General features: G+C 44.9%; 1 protein-coding gene and 1 long non-coding RNA gene across 3 annotated transcripts in view; one reads left to right on the plus strand and one right to left on the minus strand.

Moving 5' to 3' along the window:
• LOC142469760 (uncharacterized) lies at window positions 1–16,894 on the minus strand. The gene is made up of 4 exons (XR_012789081.1): window positions 16,222–16,894; window positions 12,887–13,042; window positions 1,848–1,964; window positions 1–96 (listed from the first exon to the last, which is right to left on the minus strand). It is a non-coding gene; the product is annotated as an uncharacterized LOC142469760 (long non-coding RNA).
• The window catches only part of LSM14A (LSM14A mRNA processing body assembly factor), a 14,832-nt gene continuing 12,251 nt past the window's right edge, over window positions 16,331–18,911 (plus strand). For both annotated transcript variants that reach the window (XM_075576376.1, XM_075576377.1), the window contains exon 1: window positions 16,331–16,622. In XM_075576376.1, coding sequence (XP_075432491.1) covers window positions 16,502–16,622 — 121 coding nt within the window. In that variant the 5' untranslated portion in view covers window positions 16,331–16,501. The remainder of the gene's footprint in view (window positions 16,623–18,911) is intronic.

The raw sequence follows: 18,911 nt of genomic DNA on the forward strand, positions 1-18,911 counted from the left end.
GGTCATTCAGCTTGATTTTGTGATTTGCACAGACCTGAACACTGACGCCCCCAGGTCCTTTGCTGGCTTGTATTGTTGGTGCCTTCCCTGTTGTGCCTGCAAAACACCAAGCAATGTTATTATGAGTTGTCTCTAGTAATATACATCAAATACGGTTCTGTCCAGGAACTAAATGTAACCGTCTCTAACTGACATGTACCAAGGAAGGCAGACTGCTGCTGCTGCTGTGCATTGTTTAAAGGTCCTATGCTCTGAAAGCAGAGATATTCAGTTCATGTTATTCCTATGTTGTATCTATGCTGCTGGAGATGCCCATGGACCTTGCAGAGCAGTGTTCCTTGGATGTCCTCTCCATATATAAGAAGAGTTTAAAAAGAATTAGGATTGCATACGCTCCAACTGTACCTAGTTAGCCGGTCCTGCACCTGTTTCTTATGTTCTGTACCTGTTACTTTCAGCTCAAACCTATTGAACCGATTTCTGACAATGAAGCTTCCGCCAACGAAAGCAGGTGGGAGATTGAGGATTTATCTGTTAAAGATCAGCTGGTATGGGGGGGGTAGGGGTTAAGAAAATGTCTATTGCAGGAGTGGAGAACTCCAGTCCTCAAGGGCCACCAACAGGTCAGGTTTTAAGGATATCTCTGCTTCAGCACAGGTAGTGCAGTCAATGACTGAGCCACCTGTGCTGAAGCAGGGATATCCTTAAAACCTGACTGGTTGGTTACCCTTGGGGACTGGGGTTGGCCACTCCTGGTCTATTGTGTGTATATAAGTATATACAAATAAAACCATAAATACACATATATGTTATTGCTAGTATGATCTTTGCATATAGTAAATTGCACAAGGTGTCCCATGTCCCATGTTATTTCTATGTGCCAAATGTTGGGGGGTCTGCTATTGTCATTACAGGGTTACAAATGCAACTTTGGGGATAGGTATTTAGGATGTTTTCTAGAGCCAGGCGATGGGTTCTGAATCTGCAGGGTGGCCGGCACACAGGGTAAATAGATAGTCACGTATTCAATGAGCTGGACAATGGACGCATTGAACATCTTCCCAACGGAAGCAGACACAGTGACCTAATTTAAACAAAAAGGCTTCTTCATCTCCAATTTCAGCTCAGACTTCAACCCGTTTGGCTCCATTAATGAATTACTGTAGCAAGTAAGTCACACAGCTGTATTCTAGTATCTGACTATATTATGCACTGGTGCAGAGGGTGCAGACAGAGCACAGCTCCAGACGTCCTGCAATGTCAAGCAGGAAGAAACACACCAGGCCACTCCGCAGTAATAAAAAATAAAGATTGTATTGAAAGCTAATAACACATACAGGGAACAAAAATAGGACAAAAGGAACGCACCTACGCGTTTCGTACAGGTGTACCTTGATAAAGTATAATAGTATATAATAGTATATAATAGTATATAGATTAGTGAATAGATGGTCCTATTGTAGGGCAAGTATACCCTTTCTTGTTTTGAAGTTAGGGTCAGTGACCTTACCAGCTAGTGTGCATAGAAAGGGCTCATCCCTACTCTCCTGGCTCATATGGAGGAAGCCTAGGCCCAAAAGAGGTCCCACCGAACTGTAACCCCAAGGCATAGCAAGATGTGTCCAAATGGTCCCTAGCTAACTCTAACCCAGAAGGCCACTAGGTAATATTCAGTACCTGAGACAGGGATACTGAGAACAGTATGAGAGGAGAGGGAGAAATGAGGACACATCAGATGTGTTCAACATATTTAAAAAGAAGAGAAGAAAATACCCCAAATTGTCTAACCAGAACTCAAAAGAGCAAAATGATCAACAATGCAACAATGAAGTCTTTTTAATATTTACCAACAACTCCTGAACAAGAAGCTTCACATTTCTGGAGGTCACGGGAGGAAGAATTTTATGATAAGCCTGTTTAATGAGGGCTCATAAAATGCTTTTCTTTACAGCCTCTTTTATTGCCTGCAAGACAAACATAATGCAAGAAACAATGAGGCCCTATACTGATTAGGGAGGAAGTCACAGGGCCTGATGCTTTCGCATTAACCAAACCACTAGCTGCAAGTCAATAGGGACAAGAATATATGCACGTATGTTTTTATGATTATCATTTTAGATGCAGAATGTAATTATCCATTGACCAGCGAAAACTGCAACAATGACACAATGTTAATTTTTAATTTGAGACTAAATCATACTGTAACCGACTCTAGGCCACAATAAGTGATTGTAAGCCCCGTGGGAGAACTAATAATGCAACATAACTGCGGCCAGGCTTAGTGCTGGCACGACTCCCCGATTAGCAACTCTCCCGGGCTGGAATCCATAAAGCAGTGAAAATAATACATATGGAGAATTGTGCGCGTGCATATATATATATATTTAGAGAGAGCTGGGGACACGCTGGGGGTTGAGGTGGAGGCAGCGGCGGACTTACATTTCTGCCACCCGTAGGCTTGGGTGCGGCCGTCTGTCCTAGAGTACTAACCTCAGGTGCTATAGCATCATCATGAGATGCTGCGTTGTCATGGCAATGCGGCGTCATGTGACGTCAGGTCACCATGCTGACACGATGCTACAGGAGGGGGCCGCTCCAGAAAAGGTAAGGCTCTCTCTCACCCACACATTTTCTCACCATAAATAGCCGCACCCCCCCAAAAAAAAATTGCCAATCTAGCCTAGTCAACGTTAATCCGCCACTGAGGAACATGGTCTTTGGGACGGCTTAGCTGAAGGTACCTGAAAAAGCAATGCAACATATTTTCCCAAGTGAGATACTAAGTAGGACTCTTAGGCACGTTCTATAGCGCCGTGCGCGTTAGTTGGCGGCTCCACATAAGGTAAGATCCCGCTGCGCGCACACACACCCGTCCCTAACTTGGGGACAAGGACTCCCCCCCCCCCCTCTCCTGTTGGGAGAATTTGGATCCTTGCACCGACAGGAGGAGGGAAAAGTGGGAGCGCGAGGCCCCCTGAAGACGCAGGGCCCAAGACAAACCACGTTGCCCTAAGACCGGCTCACGTCTGCCTTTTATATGCCAATATTTCTCTCTCTCCCGCTCTCTCAGCACTAGGACACGCTGCTGTAATACAACAAACTGTGTACTGGAGTGGGGCGGGGTTTTATTTTGGGTTAAACTGCTAGATTAAAATGATATGCTGTACAATATCCCTTTCTCTCAGTACTACTCACTGAGCCGCCCCGCGTGCCCTTCTTATAGATAGGACATACATACTACATACCGGGCAGCATTCATATAATATCCACAGTGTGATAGTCATAAAAAATATATATGTATATCCTTCCGGGCAGTCTCCCTGTATATAGTATCAACCACACGGTTAGACTGTGACAAGGAGGAGCTCAACACGGTAAAACAGGTGTTACACTGAGTGGCACATCTGTATAGTATATGCTGATGCTGTACAACCCCTCTCCCCCCCTCCCACTCTCTCTCTCCCCTGTCTCTCACCCCCCTCCTATCTCTCCTCTCCCCCCCTCTCTCTTTCCCCCTCTCACTCCAAGCCCCAGACACATTGTTGCAGCATGACAAACAGTGAGCTGAAATGGCCTCGCACAGTCCAAGTCGGGCTCACGACAGCCAGCTTGATGAAACAATAAAATGAATCCTTTATTAAATGAATTTTGTTATAAAAAGTAATGAGCCAGTAACCTCCCCCCGCCTACCCCACAACGAAGAGTAAGTCCGATCCTTGCAATGTATGACAAGCAGCATAATGGAATGGTGTTCATCACTGACATATAATGTGCATTAAAACGGCTATTAATCAATCAAATACTACCAAGAAAAGACACATTGTGATAGAAAAGAAATAGCACTTAGTTAAAATAATAATAATAATAATAATAATAGCTATTGCGGCCATTTGCCCACGAGAAACAGGTGCTGTGTGCAAACATGTGACTCTTCATCACGCAAACACTAGTATATGCACATGCGATACAGTAGCACAGGGGCGGCCAACTCCAGCCCTCAAGGGCCATCAACAGGTCACGTTTTCAAGATATCCCTGCTTCAGCACAGATGGCCCAATTGTTGACTGAACCACCAGTGCTGAAGCAGAGGTATCCTGAAAACCAGACCTGTTTGAGGCCCTTGAGGACTGCAGTTGGCCACGCCTGCGCTGGCATTACGTTAGACTACAGGCCTTCTTCGTGTCTTGGCTCGTATTCCACTCAAATTGGTAATAGTTCATTCTTGGCGTCCTCTCCCCCATGTGATCACTCTTCTAGAATCAGAAGGTCGCGACCTTCCCCCTGACGGTCAACGGAGGGCTGTGAACTCCAGAAATGAACAAAAATGGCAGGATGTTCTCTGACCGCGATTAACACAATGCTAAGTGCTTCACCCACATCTATCCAGGTACTGATATTTTGTAGTCATGCCACATCATCAAGTCAATTGAACTAATAAATGTGATTTAATCCCATGCATTAAAATGCTCTAAAAAGTTATCATGCAGAAAATCACCTGCTAAGATAACACAGTGTTCTCCGCACAATTCTTCTTCCTGGCTGTGAAACGGTAAGTGGAGATAAGGACACGTCACATCACAATCTGTGGTGTTAATCTCACAAAAGGAAGTAAATATAAACATTTCAGACAGATTTAGAATCGAACCTTCAAGGCAAATTTACCAAATTTAAGTTTAAAATGTTTAAACAGCTACAGGGCATTTGTAATTAGGAAAATCTACTTAATGCTTTTTTTTTATTTTATTTTAACGACAGACTTGTGAATGCATTCCAATTAATTATTTGCATAATCATCGCAACATTAAACGGATTTTTAAAACAAAAAACATTTTTTTTTTACAAAAAAAAAAAAAGATACATTCCTTGCAGGACTAACCCAGAGAGGGCGACCTCACCAAAGTTCGGCTAAAGCAAAATGGGGAAAATGCTATATGTTTTTTTTCCAAAGAAATCAGTTATGTAGTATTAGATAATACCGCCTACATGTGTTTTTGTTTTTACTTCTAATGCCATTTTTAATGTACTGATCATCCTTTGGCTGCTACAGCAACCCATGTAGAAAGTCACATCCACTTCTTCTTTTGAAACAGGCTCTGACACACACCTTTTTAAAGCACTGCCCTTCGGCAACCAAGTATCACAAACAGATTTGTTGCTGTGGTCCAAAGGGCAGACTGTCTATTACTCTGGAAGATGTAACAATAATGTGTGACACTTAGTAATATAATGTTACATATCACAGACTGCAGCACACAGTTAGGCCGCGATTATAGTGGTGGCGCGCGCCTGTTGCTCGAGCGATTTGTGCACATAGGGGCCGAGACATCACCAGGCTGGCTTACCCTCACGTGACGCGGCCGTCGCTCAAAGAGACAAAATAATTTGTCTTTTAAAAAAATCTGCCGCGCGGTCTCATTAGTCATTCACACTATGCGCGGCCTCATAGCGGTGCTGTAAGTTGTTCCGTCGCAGTCTCTATAATCGCAGCCTTAGAAGGCAGCCATTTAGTTAGGCACACAATCAGGATTTATAACCGGAGCACCAAACGATTGGCCGGCTTGGGTAACAATGTAGAGATATACATTGTCACACACTTTATATATATACGCATACGGGGGGGGGGAATGTAGTATTGCTGCTTTACGTTAGGTTAATGCCACAATACATTACTTATCATCATGCTAAGAGTAAAAATGTATCTTCAAAGGACAATAAAATAATGTTAAAGGAGCATTGCAAGTGAAATGCGCCCCCTTTTTTCAGCACCCTCTTTTTCAGCATACGTGGGAAGTGGGAGGAAACCACATTCATTTCAGCTACGGGCACCCCTTTGTTCCGGAGATACTTACCTCTGTACGGGCACCCCTTTGTTCCGGAGATACTTACCTCTGTACGGGCACCCCTTTGTTCCGGAGATACTTACCTCTGTAGCTGCTGTCAGTACGTCCTGGTTCTTACATCTCCCTCGGCACGTGGGCTAATGGGAAGCCGTGGCGGATAACACTGCGGCTTCCTAGTGAGCCACGCAATATTTAAACCTCCATTTTCTTTCCCCAGCAGGGGATGGTGCCGGACGCACCTTTTGAGGTAAGTACCTCAGGAGCTAGGGAGTCCCCGAAGCTGAAACCAACATGGCTCTGCCCCAGAGACCCCTTGGTTCCCAGCAGTGGGCGAAACAGCATCTTAACATATAGAACAATGGCTTCAATCACCTGGAGGGCTGTACAGCGGCTCAACTGAGACCGCTGGTTTCTTATCATGTAACACCCTCTACCGTGCTGGCCCGAATATAGGGCTACGTTTTTCCCCGAAAAATGTCCTTCCGAAAACTGTCCTCGTATTATATGCGCAGCCTAACACCTTTTATTTTTCGTGTAGATCACCTTCAAAACTGTAGGGTGGTATTATGTGCGAGGCCGTGCTATATTCTGGGCAATGCGCTATATTTAACATATTATAGTAATAAACTTATTTCATATAGCGCTTTTCTCCCAATGGGACTCAAAGCGCGTCGTGATTACAGTACAGCGCGCGGTGCGCAGCGCAGCGCTGAGGAATGTTACAGACACAGCCCCTGCCCCGCAGAGCTTACAATCTATGATTTTGGCGCCTGAGGCACAGGGAGATACAGTGACTTGCCCAACGTCACAAGGAGCTGACCCCGGGAATTGAACCAGAGTCCGTTTCGCTAGAATCGCTTCATCAGGAGTATTTCCCGCTTCATATCAAGATTGCCGCTGATTTGCATTTTGCTTTAGACATCCCTCCTACATTGTGAGTGGGACTACCGGAGGGGATTTTTTTATTTTTTCACCATTTCACTGACGTTACTACTCAATATAGTATTTCTTTATCTTTGTACAGTCTCCCGCTCCCCTTACCTTTGGGGAGTATGATGTGGAGAAGACTTCTGGAACAGTCTTACAAGGGTGAGTGGAGGAGTGCTTCTGTTTGCATTTGTCACTTTTGCACACTGTTGTGGTCACTAATCATATGATTTTTTTTTTAGTATTTGTTGACTGTGCACTTCACTGCGAGCTTTTGAGCGCCACTTATTGTTTTCGCTGTAACTATTGGAGAGAATGTAGAATGCAGGGACTGGAACCCATATATGGTGGATCTGTCCAAAGATACATGATTTCTGCAGAAAGGTGTACAAGTGATCTCACAGAGATCTCCCTTTCATGGTACCTATGGATGGACCTTCTTCCTAAAGCAGCAGAAGAAATCCAGTTATATATAGACCGATAATTTATGCACATTATGGGGACAGTGAAATGTGCCTAAAATTGCCATCAAATTGACCCTTCCTCATTATCCCAAGTGTAGTTTATAATGCTATGGAAAAAATACCCGTTATCTCAAAGAATCAACACTTTCATTTCACAGAGTTTGGAAATCGTGGCGCAAGACGATAACAATTTACAATTTTAACACAATGCTGGTCTTTTTTTCCCCCTCTCTTTCTTTTCTGGACTTTAACATGTAATCCTTACTATGTTTATATGATATTTGTATTCTCCAGAAATGTTACAGTTTAATCTCATTTTTTATTTTTATTTTGGATCCTCGTAAAATGTCAATAAAAATGTGATTTAAAAAAAAATGCCTGATATTTTGTTTGGGGCAGAAAGGAAGAAAGAACGCAGATACTGGTCTGCCCGCCGTACGATTCCCACCAAATATTTGGCATAATAAGATTTTAGGAGCTTCAAGTTCAGGCCATCTGCTATAACCCCAAATTGACCACCACGAGCATCATTGTCATTGTCCAACACCTTGCTCGTAGTCACAGATAAGACTCATTAAACCGACATAGGGAGAATTGTTGCAGGCCCAGATAGCACATATTATAGAATTTGGGCAAGATGGTGAACTCATGCTTTTGCCACCAATAATAAAGCAAATTGCTTTATCTCTTAGCTATAATTAATAATAATAATAATAGCATGTTCTTGTATAGCGCTGCTAGTTGTACGCAGTGCTTTACAGAGACATTTTGCAGGCACAGTCCCCGCCCCGTGGAGCTTACAATCTATGTGTTTGATGCCTGAGGCACAGGGAGATAAAGTGACTTGCCCGAGGTCACAAGGAGCTCCTGCTTCAAGCTCTCAGTGCCAGTTTTCAGTGTCTTTACTCACTGAGCCGCTTCCTCTCCATAATTGGGTATCAGCGGCAGTGTTGTTGAGTTCTTCTCTTGTAGACCATAGTATAGGATATTTATCCCAAGAACTCCACCTGCGAATGTCTCTGTAGTGCAAAAGGCAACACATAAACCTAAGTAGCAGCTGCTAGTATTTTTTCCAACCACGCTAGAGGGTGCGGATTACTTAGGCAACTCAATTCTCACATTATTTTATTTAATGTGGAGGCAAAATGAGTAGCATTCAATGTCCTTCATGTTAGTACATAAACAGTTATCTACATCACAGCTCCACCATACAGCTCAGAACGCTTTGGCGCAGCTGTCAGTCTTGGATCTTGGGAGGTTTATGACTGGCAAACCATGAAAAGAGAATCTCTCTTTTACCCTTCAGCACATTTTAATGGCCTCAGCCTAGAATCAGATACAAGTTTTAAAGTTCTACCTCAGCTCTAACTTTCCCTAAAATGTTCCGCTTTCTCCGATGCCGTTGAGCACAGATTGAGAAGGAATATTCTCATTAAAAATCCATCCTAAATTTGACCAGAGAGGGGCCCCTGCAAGGAAATGTTGGTTATATAAGACAGGGATCCTCAAAGCTTCCCCCCCCCACCCCAACAGGTGTTCAGGATCTCCCTGCTTCAGCACAGGAGCCTCTGATTGAGTCACCTGTGCTGAAGCGGGGTATCCTGAAAATCTGACCTGTTGGGGGGGAGGGGGGCACCCCTAATACAGTATGTCATCTTCTTTGTTTCATTATATAAATAGAATTTAAAATTCATGTAACCGCACGCCTACAGATATTTGTAGATATGGTATGCGTGATCGATCCCGAAATGCAAGCAGATTAGCCAGTGCAGCCACCCTGCGTGAAAATAAACAGAATAAAAAACATACAACATACATAGGATACATTTAAACCATTCTGCATTGATCCAATGTATTCGGGACAAATATATTGAAAATCAAATTTACACACAGTTATTCTAATAAACTTTGGAGACATTTTACCGAAGTCGAATTACTTCCATGTATGTGCACTAAACAAAATATCTAAAAAACAGAGCAGAAATACCTGTCCAGTCTCAACCTCATTAAATGTCATTCTGAATACAATGTACCCGTATCTTACACACACACTAGAAATATGTGGCTGCTATACAGTAAGGTTGAACAAATATATGCTGTAGCTTGCAACGCGATATGCTATGAAGCCATCTTCCCCGCCTCGGAGAACATTTTGTCCCCAATAATTTGTATGGAGCTAAATTCTTGCTCTGCACAGGGAAGACAGCTTCACAGCATATTGCATAGAAACCATAGTGGGATGATTTTTAAAACACAGAGTAAATGAATCACAGTTTACGTACACTTCAGGGATTATTTATTAAACTGCGATGGTGCAGATCGTGATGCTATCGTATGGAAACGCCCATTGACTCGCATGACCGTTTTCATGCCATGTGCCCCGATTATACCTGAGCTAATCAAGTTACTTTTTCTTACAGAAAACTGCATCAAATGAAAAATGGACATACATAGATACTCATTATTATACACAGCAGCATATCCTGCATGAAATAATGCAGCATCTGCTCCTCCCTACATATCAGCTTTGATCTCTCGTTATGCCCCTACCAGTCTCCTGCGCTCTGCCTAGAACTGTCTCCTCTCCACCACTTTCACCTCTACTGCACCCTCATCTTAAACCCTTTCCCATCACTGCCCCTTACCTGTGGGACTCCGTCACACTCAGTATACGCCAAGCACCGTCTCTCCCACACTGCCCCTTACCTGTGGGACTCCCTCATCCTCAGTATACGCCGAGCACCTTCTCTTCCCTACCTGTGGGACTCCCTCACACTCAGTATATGCCCAGCACCTTCTCTCCCACACTACCCCTTACCTGTGGGACTCCCTCACCCTCAGTATACGCCGAGCACCTTCTCTCCCCTTACCTGTGGGACTCCCTCGCACTCAGTATACGCCAAGCACCTTCTCTCCCCTTACCTGTGGGACTCCCTCACACTCAGTATATGCCCAGCACCTTCTCTCCCCTTACCTGTGGGACTCCCTCACACTCAGTATACACCCAGCACCCTCTCTCCCCTTACCTGTGGGACTCCCTCACACTCAGTATACGCCCAGCACCTTCTCTCCCCTTACCTGTGGGACTCCCTCACACTCAGTATATGCCAAGCACCTTCTCTCCCCTTACCTGTGGGACTCCCTCACACTCAGTATACGCCCAGCACCTTCTCTCTCCTTACCTGTGGGACTCCCTCACACTCAGAATATGCCAAGCACCTTCTCTCTCCTTACCTGTGGGACTCCCTCACACTCAGTATACGCCCAGCACCTTCTCTCTCCTTACCGGTGGGACTCCCTCACACTCAGTATACGCCAAGCACCTTCTCTCCCCTATCTGTGGGACTCCCTCACACTCAGTATACGCCCAGCACCTTCTCTCCCGTTACCTGTGGGACTCCCTCACACTCAGTATACGCCCAGCACCTTCTCTCCCCAGCTTTAAGTAAAACTTTAATACTCATCTCTTAAATGAAGCTTCCCAATACCCTAGACCAGGAGTGCACAAACTGAGGGGCGCCCCCTGAGATTTCCCGGGAGGGCAGGCTGGGGGGGGGGGGGGGGGGATTATAGAGGCCCCGCGCTTCCCCGAAGGAATTTAAATTAAATGCTGGGATTCGCGCAAAACCTCTGTAACTTGACTTACCTTTTCAGCGACACATCACCATGGCAACCCAGCGTCAAATGACGCCGCGGGTCACATGACATCACATGACCCCGCTGCATCATTTGACGCCGGAGCCGAGTAGGGGAAGGCGGGCGTGAGCAGGGGGGGTGAGACCAGGCAGGGGGGGCGCAGTGAGCCGTAGACCCATGGCTATTGTCCCAAACCCACAGTCACTCCTACCACCCACTGTAACCAGGCACTGCAATCTACTGCACTTATTCCCTCACCTGCTGTCTCTGCAAGTCTCCCAACATACCACTTAGAGTGTAAGCTCTCCGGGGCAGGGATCTCCTTTACAATTATCTGCCTTTATTGCACTTATTGTATTCTTATTCCCTGTATAGTATCATCTCTTTGTAAAGCGCTGAGTGCAGCTGTGGGCACAATACAAATAAAGACATTGGTACCGCTTCCTGGCACGAATAATTCTTTCGGCTTTGTTTATTCTACAAGAAGAATAAACGTGATAATCAGTCTCAGTTTTTGTCCCCTTATATTCCTGCCACTCCAACCTACGGTTTATTTACATTCTGACTGTCCCCGGACAATATCCGTTCATCTAAACCTAGATTCCGGACTGAAATTCTTTGGTGGAAGACGCTACTTTTCAAGCTTAATAACGCCCAAAAGGAATACAATGCCTGCCCTTCAGCCAATCTGACCATACGAAGGGGAGTGAAAGTGACAGCCGCTCACATGTTCATCGGAAGGAGACACATGGCGAGGCTGCTAAAAAGGAAATTGTCTCAATCATAGGTTTGCTGCAAGACAATTGCGTTTGAGAAAGCGGGGATTCGCTTTGCTTTTGATCAGTCACCAAGATGAATATTGCAGAAACATAAAAACACTAGTGGAAACAATTGTTCGCTAACGCAAAATATTATATTTGTCACTAACTATTGGCTCTGTAACAGCACTGGTTTTACGAGCTGACGGATAAAATTGCTGTTGGGTTCCTTCAGTAATAAAAACGATGTCAGGGGCGGCCAACTGCGGTCCGCAAGAGCTACCAACAGGTCAGGTTTTCAGGACATCCCTGCTTCAGCACAGGGGGCACAATCAGTGGCTTAAGCCACTGATTAATAGCCTGCTTCAGTACATATTAAACTGAGCCACGTATGCTGAAGCAGGCTATTCAGCTGAACCACCTGTGCTGAAGCAGGGATATCCTGAAAACCTGACTTCTTGGTAGCTCGAGGAATGGAGCCCTTACAGTGCGGGAGGTCTGAGACCCCAGAGAAGCACCAGTCTTGTACCATTTGAGGTCAAGGGATCGCTTGTCCACCACCGCCCCCTGGCTGATGGAGACGGAAGTGGAGAGAAATTCAGTTTCTTTTTGCTCGGCCCAACGGCAGATCCCTCATGATGTGCCGGGTACATCACAAGGGCGACCGGCGTGCCAGGGGCACAGGTGGCTCAATCAGTGGCTCAGTCTCAGGAACATATTGACATTGTTTTTTAATCCTCCCTCCCCCCCCTCCAACTTGTTTTAAATAATGAAACAAAAATGGCCATTTTGCCATTACAGCTAAGGGAGTCCATGTAAAAATGGATCTGATGCAAAAGTTGACACGGCGTGCTCATTTGCATGTCATTTCCCAGAATCCCTAGCTGCAGTGGGAGCACTGTATGCTAAGAGATAATGGGGAAAGGCAGGGTTGCTGACCTGTCTGAGACATGTGACTGTGCTCACAAGCAATATTTAAATTATCATACATATTCAGGGTGGCAAAACAACCTATCTGCTTATAGCAATACTAATTTACCCCATAAGATATTTAGGGTCTTATTCCATTTCCACCAAACCACCGGTTGGGGTCGTTTTCCGCCCAAACTGACGCTTCTGTGGATATAGAATTACTACTTGCAGAGACAATATAAAAGAGTAAAAACCATAGTCACATACCATTATAACAGGAGTCACACAAATCATTTCGTTTTACACCCATCTACAGTATATGTCATGGTAAGAACCAAATAAAAAGTACCACGCTTGTTGACAAATTCATTCCAGCTGGTGTTGTGGGTGTCGCTGGAGAGCTTGATGAGATGCTGGTGGGATGAGGCTCGTCAGCCTGTGCTAATGTGTGCGGAGGCAAAAGCACAAGTTTGTCCAGTTTCAGTTCTAACAAGAACCATTCCTACTAAAATAATAAAGAAATTCAACAAATCAGTAAGGCAAGGCGTGTATAAAGGTGCTGCCTTGCAACTGTGACATGCATGGGTACATCCTCTAATCCAAAGGTTCCCAAGTCCAGTCAAGAATCACTAACCATGCAGGTAGTAAGTCTATCCTCTTATTAGCACAAGTGGAGCAATCATTTTGACTGAACCACCTGTGCTGAAGCAGGGAGTATATTAGTGCTCCATGAGGACTGGAGTTTGGAACCTCAGCTGCCTGGTCAAAACATTGTGTCATCACACAGGGTACCCCGCCAGCTTCAGCACAGGTGGCTCAATCAGTCCCTGCTTCAGGACAAGTGGCTCAATCAGAGGCTCAGCCTTTGACTGAGCCTACTGTGCTGAAGCTGGGATATTCTAAAAAGCTGGCCTGTTGAGGGGTGGTTGAGGACCCCTGAAATAATATACCCAGGGAGACAGATGCCACGCAGGGAGAGAAATTAATATACCTTTTTTTCTTCCTTCGATAAGTTTCTTTTATCAGAAAAGATACATTGATGTGTCAATATATGTATATTTATATATCTACTATACCCCAGGTACCCCAGGAAGACACAGAGTAACTGAACCCATGATTCAACACCCAAACCTCAAATTACATTGTGAATTTCTATTGGTCACCAATGCCCCCCTACATCTGATTTAGCATTTCATAGTTTGTTCGGTTTCACAGAGGCCCAAATGCAATTTAGAATATTATAACAGGACAGAAATGTGCTGCAGTTTTCAGACAGTATTTATTCACGTTGCTATAATGTATTCAAGTGACCAGACATTCTGATATATGCATTTGCACAAATGAAATCAATATTTTGTAATCTACAAGCAACATTGAACTGGTTATAGGAGCCGTACATGCATCCTCTGTAACTTTACAAGTATCTTTAAACTAAATCATGTCTAACCTTGGAGTTACAGCCCCCCTCGTACTTTGGGGCAGGTTCACTAAGCGCCTTTGTGGGGCGACAGAAACTGCCATTCAAGTCAGCGGCAGATGATGGCAGATCGGGGTGTGATCCCCTGCATAGGCGCTCGGTGAACCCCAGCGTTCGGGTGTAACAAATACAACCAATATCTGTGCGGATTTCTAGAACGTTCTTCATCACTTGTTTTATTGACCTTCGTAATCATAAACCTATATTGTTGAACGGGATCTGGAGACCCATTTATTGCTGCTCAAAATTGTAATCAAGAAGACCAAACAAACTGCTTATTTGAGTAACTTTTGGAATTTAAAAAACAAAACACTGTAGGTAAGTTGAGGTCGGCGAGGGGCTCGTCACCTACGGCTGCTTTAACCCTTTGAGTGCCGGAGGGGTTGCGGTGTCTTAGAGCCACACTCCCCCTCCCCCCAGGCATAGTGCGGTCATGTGACCGTGGTGGACATTTTGGAGGAACGGAAGAGGAGGGATCGTCCTCCGTTTCCTCACTGGCTAGATCGCGTCTCACGCTTCACGGGAACGCAGGACGCCATCTACCCTTTGAGCACGACATAGTCACAATGTCATGGGCCCCCAGAGTGGCAGTCCCTGTGGCGTAGTGACCACGCCCTGAAGCACCCAAAGGGTTAAAGTAACATTAAGGGTTTCCTAATGGAAACAGATTGATGGGATTTTAATGCGGCGTAAGAAATAGCGACTTATGGTCATTATGAGAAAACTGATTGTAAAAGTCACTGCAAACGTATCAAATATAGCATTAGTTGAGTGTTTCATTTCAATTTCAAAACCGTTTCATAGGAACTTAAAAACTTACTACGTAAAAAGAAACCTGTGAAGTTTGGAAAGCTGTGTACAACTTTAATTACATCTGCAAAGTACGCTCAGTTCTGACCCCTTAATATGCATCACAATCTACAGTAAATCTGCACTTCTCTGGGACCAATACAGCTACCAGAACAGGGTCAGCCATCAACAGGTCAGGATATCCCTGCTTCAGGTCAGGATATCCCTGCTTCAGCACAGGTGGCTCAATCAGTGGCTCAGTCGAATCTTTTTTTTTTTTAAGATTAGATTCAATGGATTCAACAAAATGCAAAACTTATCAATATGTAAAGAATAAAAAAAACTACTATTATAACCCTGTGTCTATTATAAGCCTGTACGGCTGGGGTGCTGTGGAGAGTATAGACCACCCCTTAAAGGAACAAGCCAAGCAATAACCTACATGTGTTTTGTAAATAAAATCAGTGCGGTAGTATTAGATAATACTTACTACCTTTCTTTTTTCTAAATTCAACTCTCAATGCCATTTCTAATGAGTTTTAATACACTGAGCATCCTTTGATTTCTAAAGCAGGGTTAATCCCACCTCCCCAGCAGTGCAAGATCTTTGCAACACTTTCCTGTTTGTGATAATCTGTTGCCAATATTCCCAGCAGTTTGAGCTGCAAACTGTAACAATAAATATTACCTTACTAATATAAGGATACATTGTAGCCGCTGAGTTACACTGACTGAAGAATTGACTTGAAACTGAAAGGCAGCCATTTAGTGAACTCTGAGAAGCAGGATTTTGCTGATCGATTACAGGAGAACGCATCAATCGGCAGTTTAGGTAATTAGTTTTCAATAAAGGTAATAAAGGCGGCATATATTAAAACAAAAAGTTGTGTGTTTTTTTTTTAAGTGCTGCACAGACTGCCTCTTTATGTCCACATATACAAGATATGGAAGCAGGACAAAATGTGCACGGGGTTTGAATGTCCTGTTTTTACAAGCTGCAGCAAATCTTCATTTTTGTCCCAGGACACAAATAAGTAAAATGTTTATTTTAGGGCCTGTTCGAGACCACGTGATCTCTATCCCAAGTAATTGCGTGGTTGAGATTGGACCACCGGTGGCACTCAGCACTCAAATGGTTAAGGTGATGCATATTGACTGCAGGTTGTGATACCTTTTAGCGGAGCAACATAAAAGTGCTTTGCAGATTAAATGGAAGCGTACAGAGCTTTTGAAACCCGATGACAAACCAGTAGTTTTCCAGTGACTGTAAGCTCCTCGGGGCAGGGACCCCTCTTCCTTAATGTTACTTTTATGTCTAAGGCACTTATTCCCATGCTCTGTTATTTATTTGATTACCACGTGTATTACTGCTGTGAAGCGCTATGTGCATTAATGGCGCTATATAAATCAAGACTTACAGTACAGAACACTGCTCTAAATGGGACTTCCCCTTTAACAGCTGTGGTTGGCAACTGTAACGACACCGCCTCTGCCAACCAAACCCCCAGATCTCGCGAGAATTGCGCGGAATCTCCTCCCGGCGTCCCTAGCGGTACGCTCTGAGGAGGATGAAGGCGGCCATGTTGGTTTAGGCCCTTTTCCAGAACGCAGATCTGGGGCGCTCGGGACGAGCTGAACGAGCGGCGGCAATCCGCATCCATCCGGCGGGGGAGAGCGCGGCAGCAGCCCGGGGACACCATGAGCGGGGGGACTCCATATATCGGCAGCAAGATCAGCCTGATCTCCAAGGCGGAGATCCGCTATGAGGGGATTCTGTACACCATCGACACGGAGAACTCCACGGTGGCGTTGGCCAAAGGTAACGCAGGTCGCGGCCTGGAACTGCGGGGCCCGGTAACCGCCGCCGGGTGGGAGGGGGGTTTAGCCGAGGTTCTGTTGGCGGAGCCGGGAGCTTTGGATGTGTCGGGGCTCAGACGCCGCCGGAAATCCCTGACACTACTGCGGGGCTCTGGGGTGTCTCCGGGGCCAGCTCTGGGGTGTCTCAGGCTGCGGGACGCAGCGGAGGCCGGGAGCTTTTGTCATTAACAACAACAACAAAGATGGCAGCGCCGGGGGATGTCAGTGCGTTTGTAGGCCTCTCCCCTCCTGACAGGGGCAGAGGGCGCCCTGGGAGATAATAGAACATATGGTGAGGGTGGTAAGAAGGCAACAGCACTCGGCAGGTATCAGAAACAATACATGTATTAAGAAGAATTGCACATAGAACCAACGTTTCGATCCACACAAGGGGGTCGTCTCTCTCCCCCCCCCTCTCTCTCTCCCCCCCCCTCTCTCTCTCCCCCCCTCTCTCTCTCCCCCCCCTCTCTCTCCCCCCCCCTCTCTCTCTCTCTCCCCCTCTCTCTCTCCCCCCCCTCTCTCTCTCCCCCCTCTCTCTCTCCCCCCTCTCTCTCTCCCCCCTCTCTCTCTCTCCCCCCCTCTCTCTCTCCCCCCCTCTCTCTCTCTCCCCCCCCCTCTCTCTCTCTTCCCCCCCCCCTCTCTCTCTCTCCCCCCCCTCCCAGGAAGATCTCTGAGGAAGATCCTGTGTGGATCAAAACGTTGGTTCTATGTGCAATTCTTCTTAATACATGTATTGTTTCTGATACCTGCTGAGTGCTGTTGCCTTCTTACCACCCTCACTGTTAGTAAGTTTTGTGTAAGTATGTGTATATATAATCTTCAGCTATATCTTATCTATAAGGAATGACCTTGCCTTTAGCAGAATGTATAATATACATTGTACTGGACTGCAGAATATGTTGGTGCTTTACAAATAAATGGTGATCATCATAATCCTGTTGGGATAGAGCCAATCTAAGGAATATCCTTACTTTGAGCTGTGTATGTATATTTGTTTCATTTCCAGGGGGCATTAATGATAAAATAAAAAATAGCAGAGGTGCACAACTGTAAAAATAAGTACACTATGAAAGTTGTGTATCAAAATGGCCTCCCTATAACTTGTTAAAGGCTAAAAAGTAATCCTTAAATAAGGGGGTGTTCCACTGCAAATATAAATAGAATATCAATACACAAATAATCGTGTAGAGGAAAGAAATCTAATGGGTGGGGGTCACAGAGAAAAACACACATAAAAACAGTCATTCTGGGCGAGGTAAGTGCATCCTCTGAGTGCGTAAATGCCTAATGGCATAAACATTTGCCTATGGTTAAGGTGATTATATGTATATCATAGAATTCCACAGTGCCCAAATACGTAGTCAATAGTCAGACATCCGATCACAAGCATAAGTTGACCTAGAGTAACAGCATTTGCCAGTACATAAATATAACCAATGTGACAAAGCATTGATAAATACAGCTCCTATCTGAGGATGGTAATCAAAGTGCACAGCACGAATTAATGTTGACCCAGTGCAAGTCTCTCCCGAATCTTGGTCCTGGATCTCCCAAAGGTTCTGGTATAACAGAGTACATATATGTTGAGGCGTACTGAGACCATAGACTGAGATCCCTGTCCTAAGGAACTTGCAATCTAAAAAAAATATGTAATCTTCATTTTATTATATAAACAGCACAGTTTGGATGTGCAGAAAAATAGCCAAATGTGTGGTGCTCTAAACGAAAGCCTATAACAAGAAATCACATAACTTGATTGAAGAATCCTGAGGTGTGAACCCCCCAATGGAAGAGAATGGGATATACCCCAGACCATGCAGATAACAGCTCCAGATATAACTCCAATATATAACCGACTAGTGGACTAGGATCCCCACAAGCACTGCAGTAAGGGACCTCACACTAATGTGATCCAACATATGACATCGGAATGGAGAGTGTCCAGATAATAAAATGATGACTCACTCAGGGTAGGCTTGTCATCCTTGTCATCACTGTAGATGTGTCTTCCTCCACTGATGGGGGGTGTTCATCCGTTTTTTCAATTGTCCTGAAAGCATGCAGATAGGAAAAAGCAGGCACCAACAGCACAGGATCAAAAAGTACATGAAGAATTCCAATGAGAGCTAGTTCCCATAAAAAAAAATAGTTTAATGGATTCTACAAGAAAAAATATAACAGCATTATGGGGTACAGAGCCCCCCACCAACGCGTTTCGAGCGCTCGAAACGCGTTGGTGTGGGGCTCTGTA

Source organism: Ascaphus truei, chromosome 19, assembly GCF_040206685.1.
Source record: "Ascaphus truei isolate aAscTru1 chromosome 19, aAscTru1.hap1, whole genome shotgun sequence".
In the NCBI taxonomy this organism is placed as follows: domain Eukaryota; kingdom Metazoa; phylum Chordata; class Amphibia; order Anura; family Ascaphidae; genus Ascaphus; species Ascaphus truei.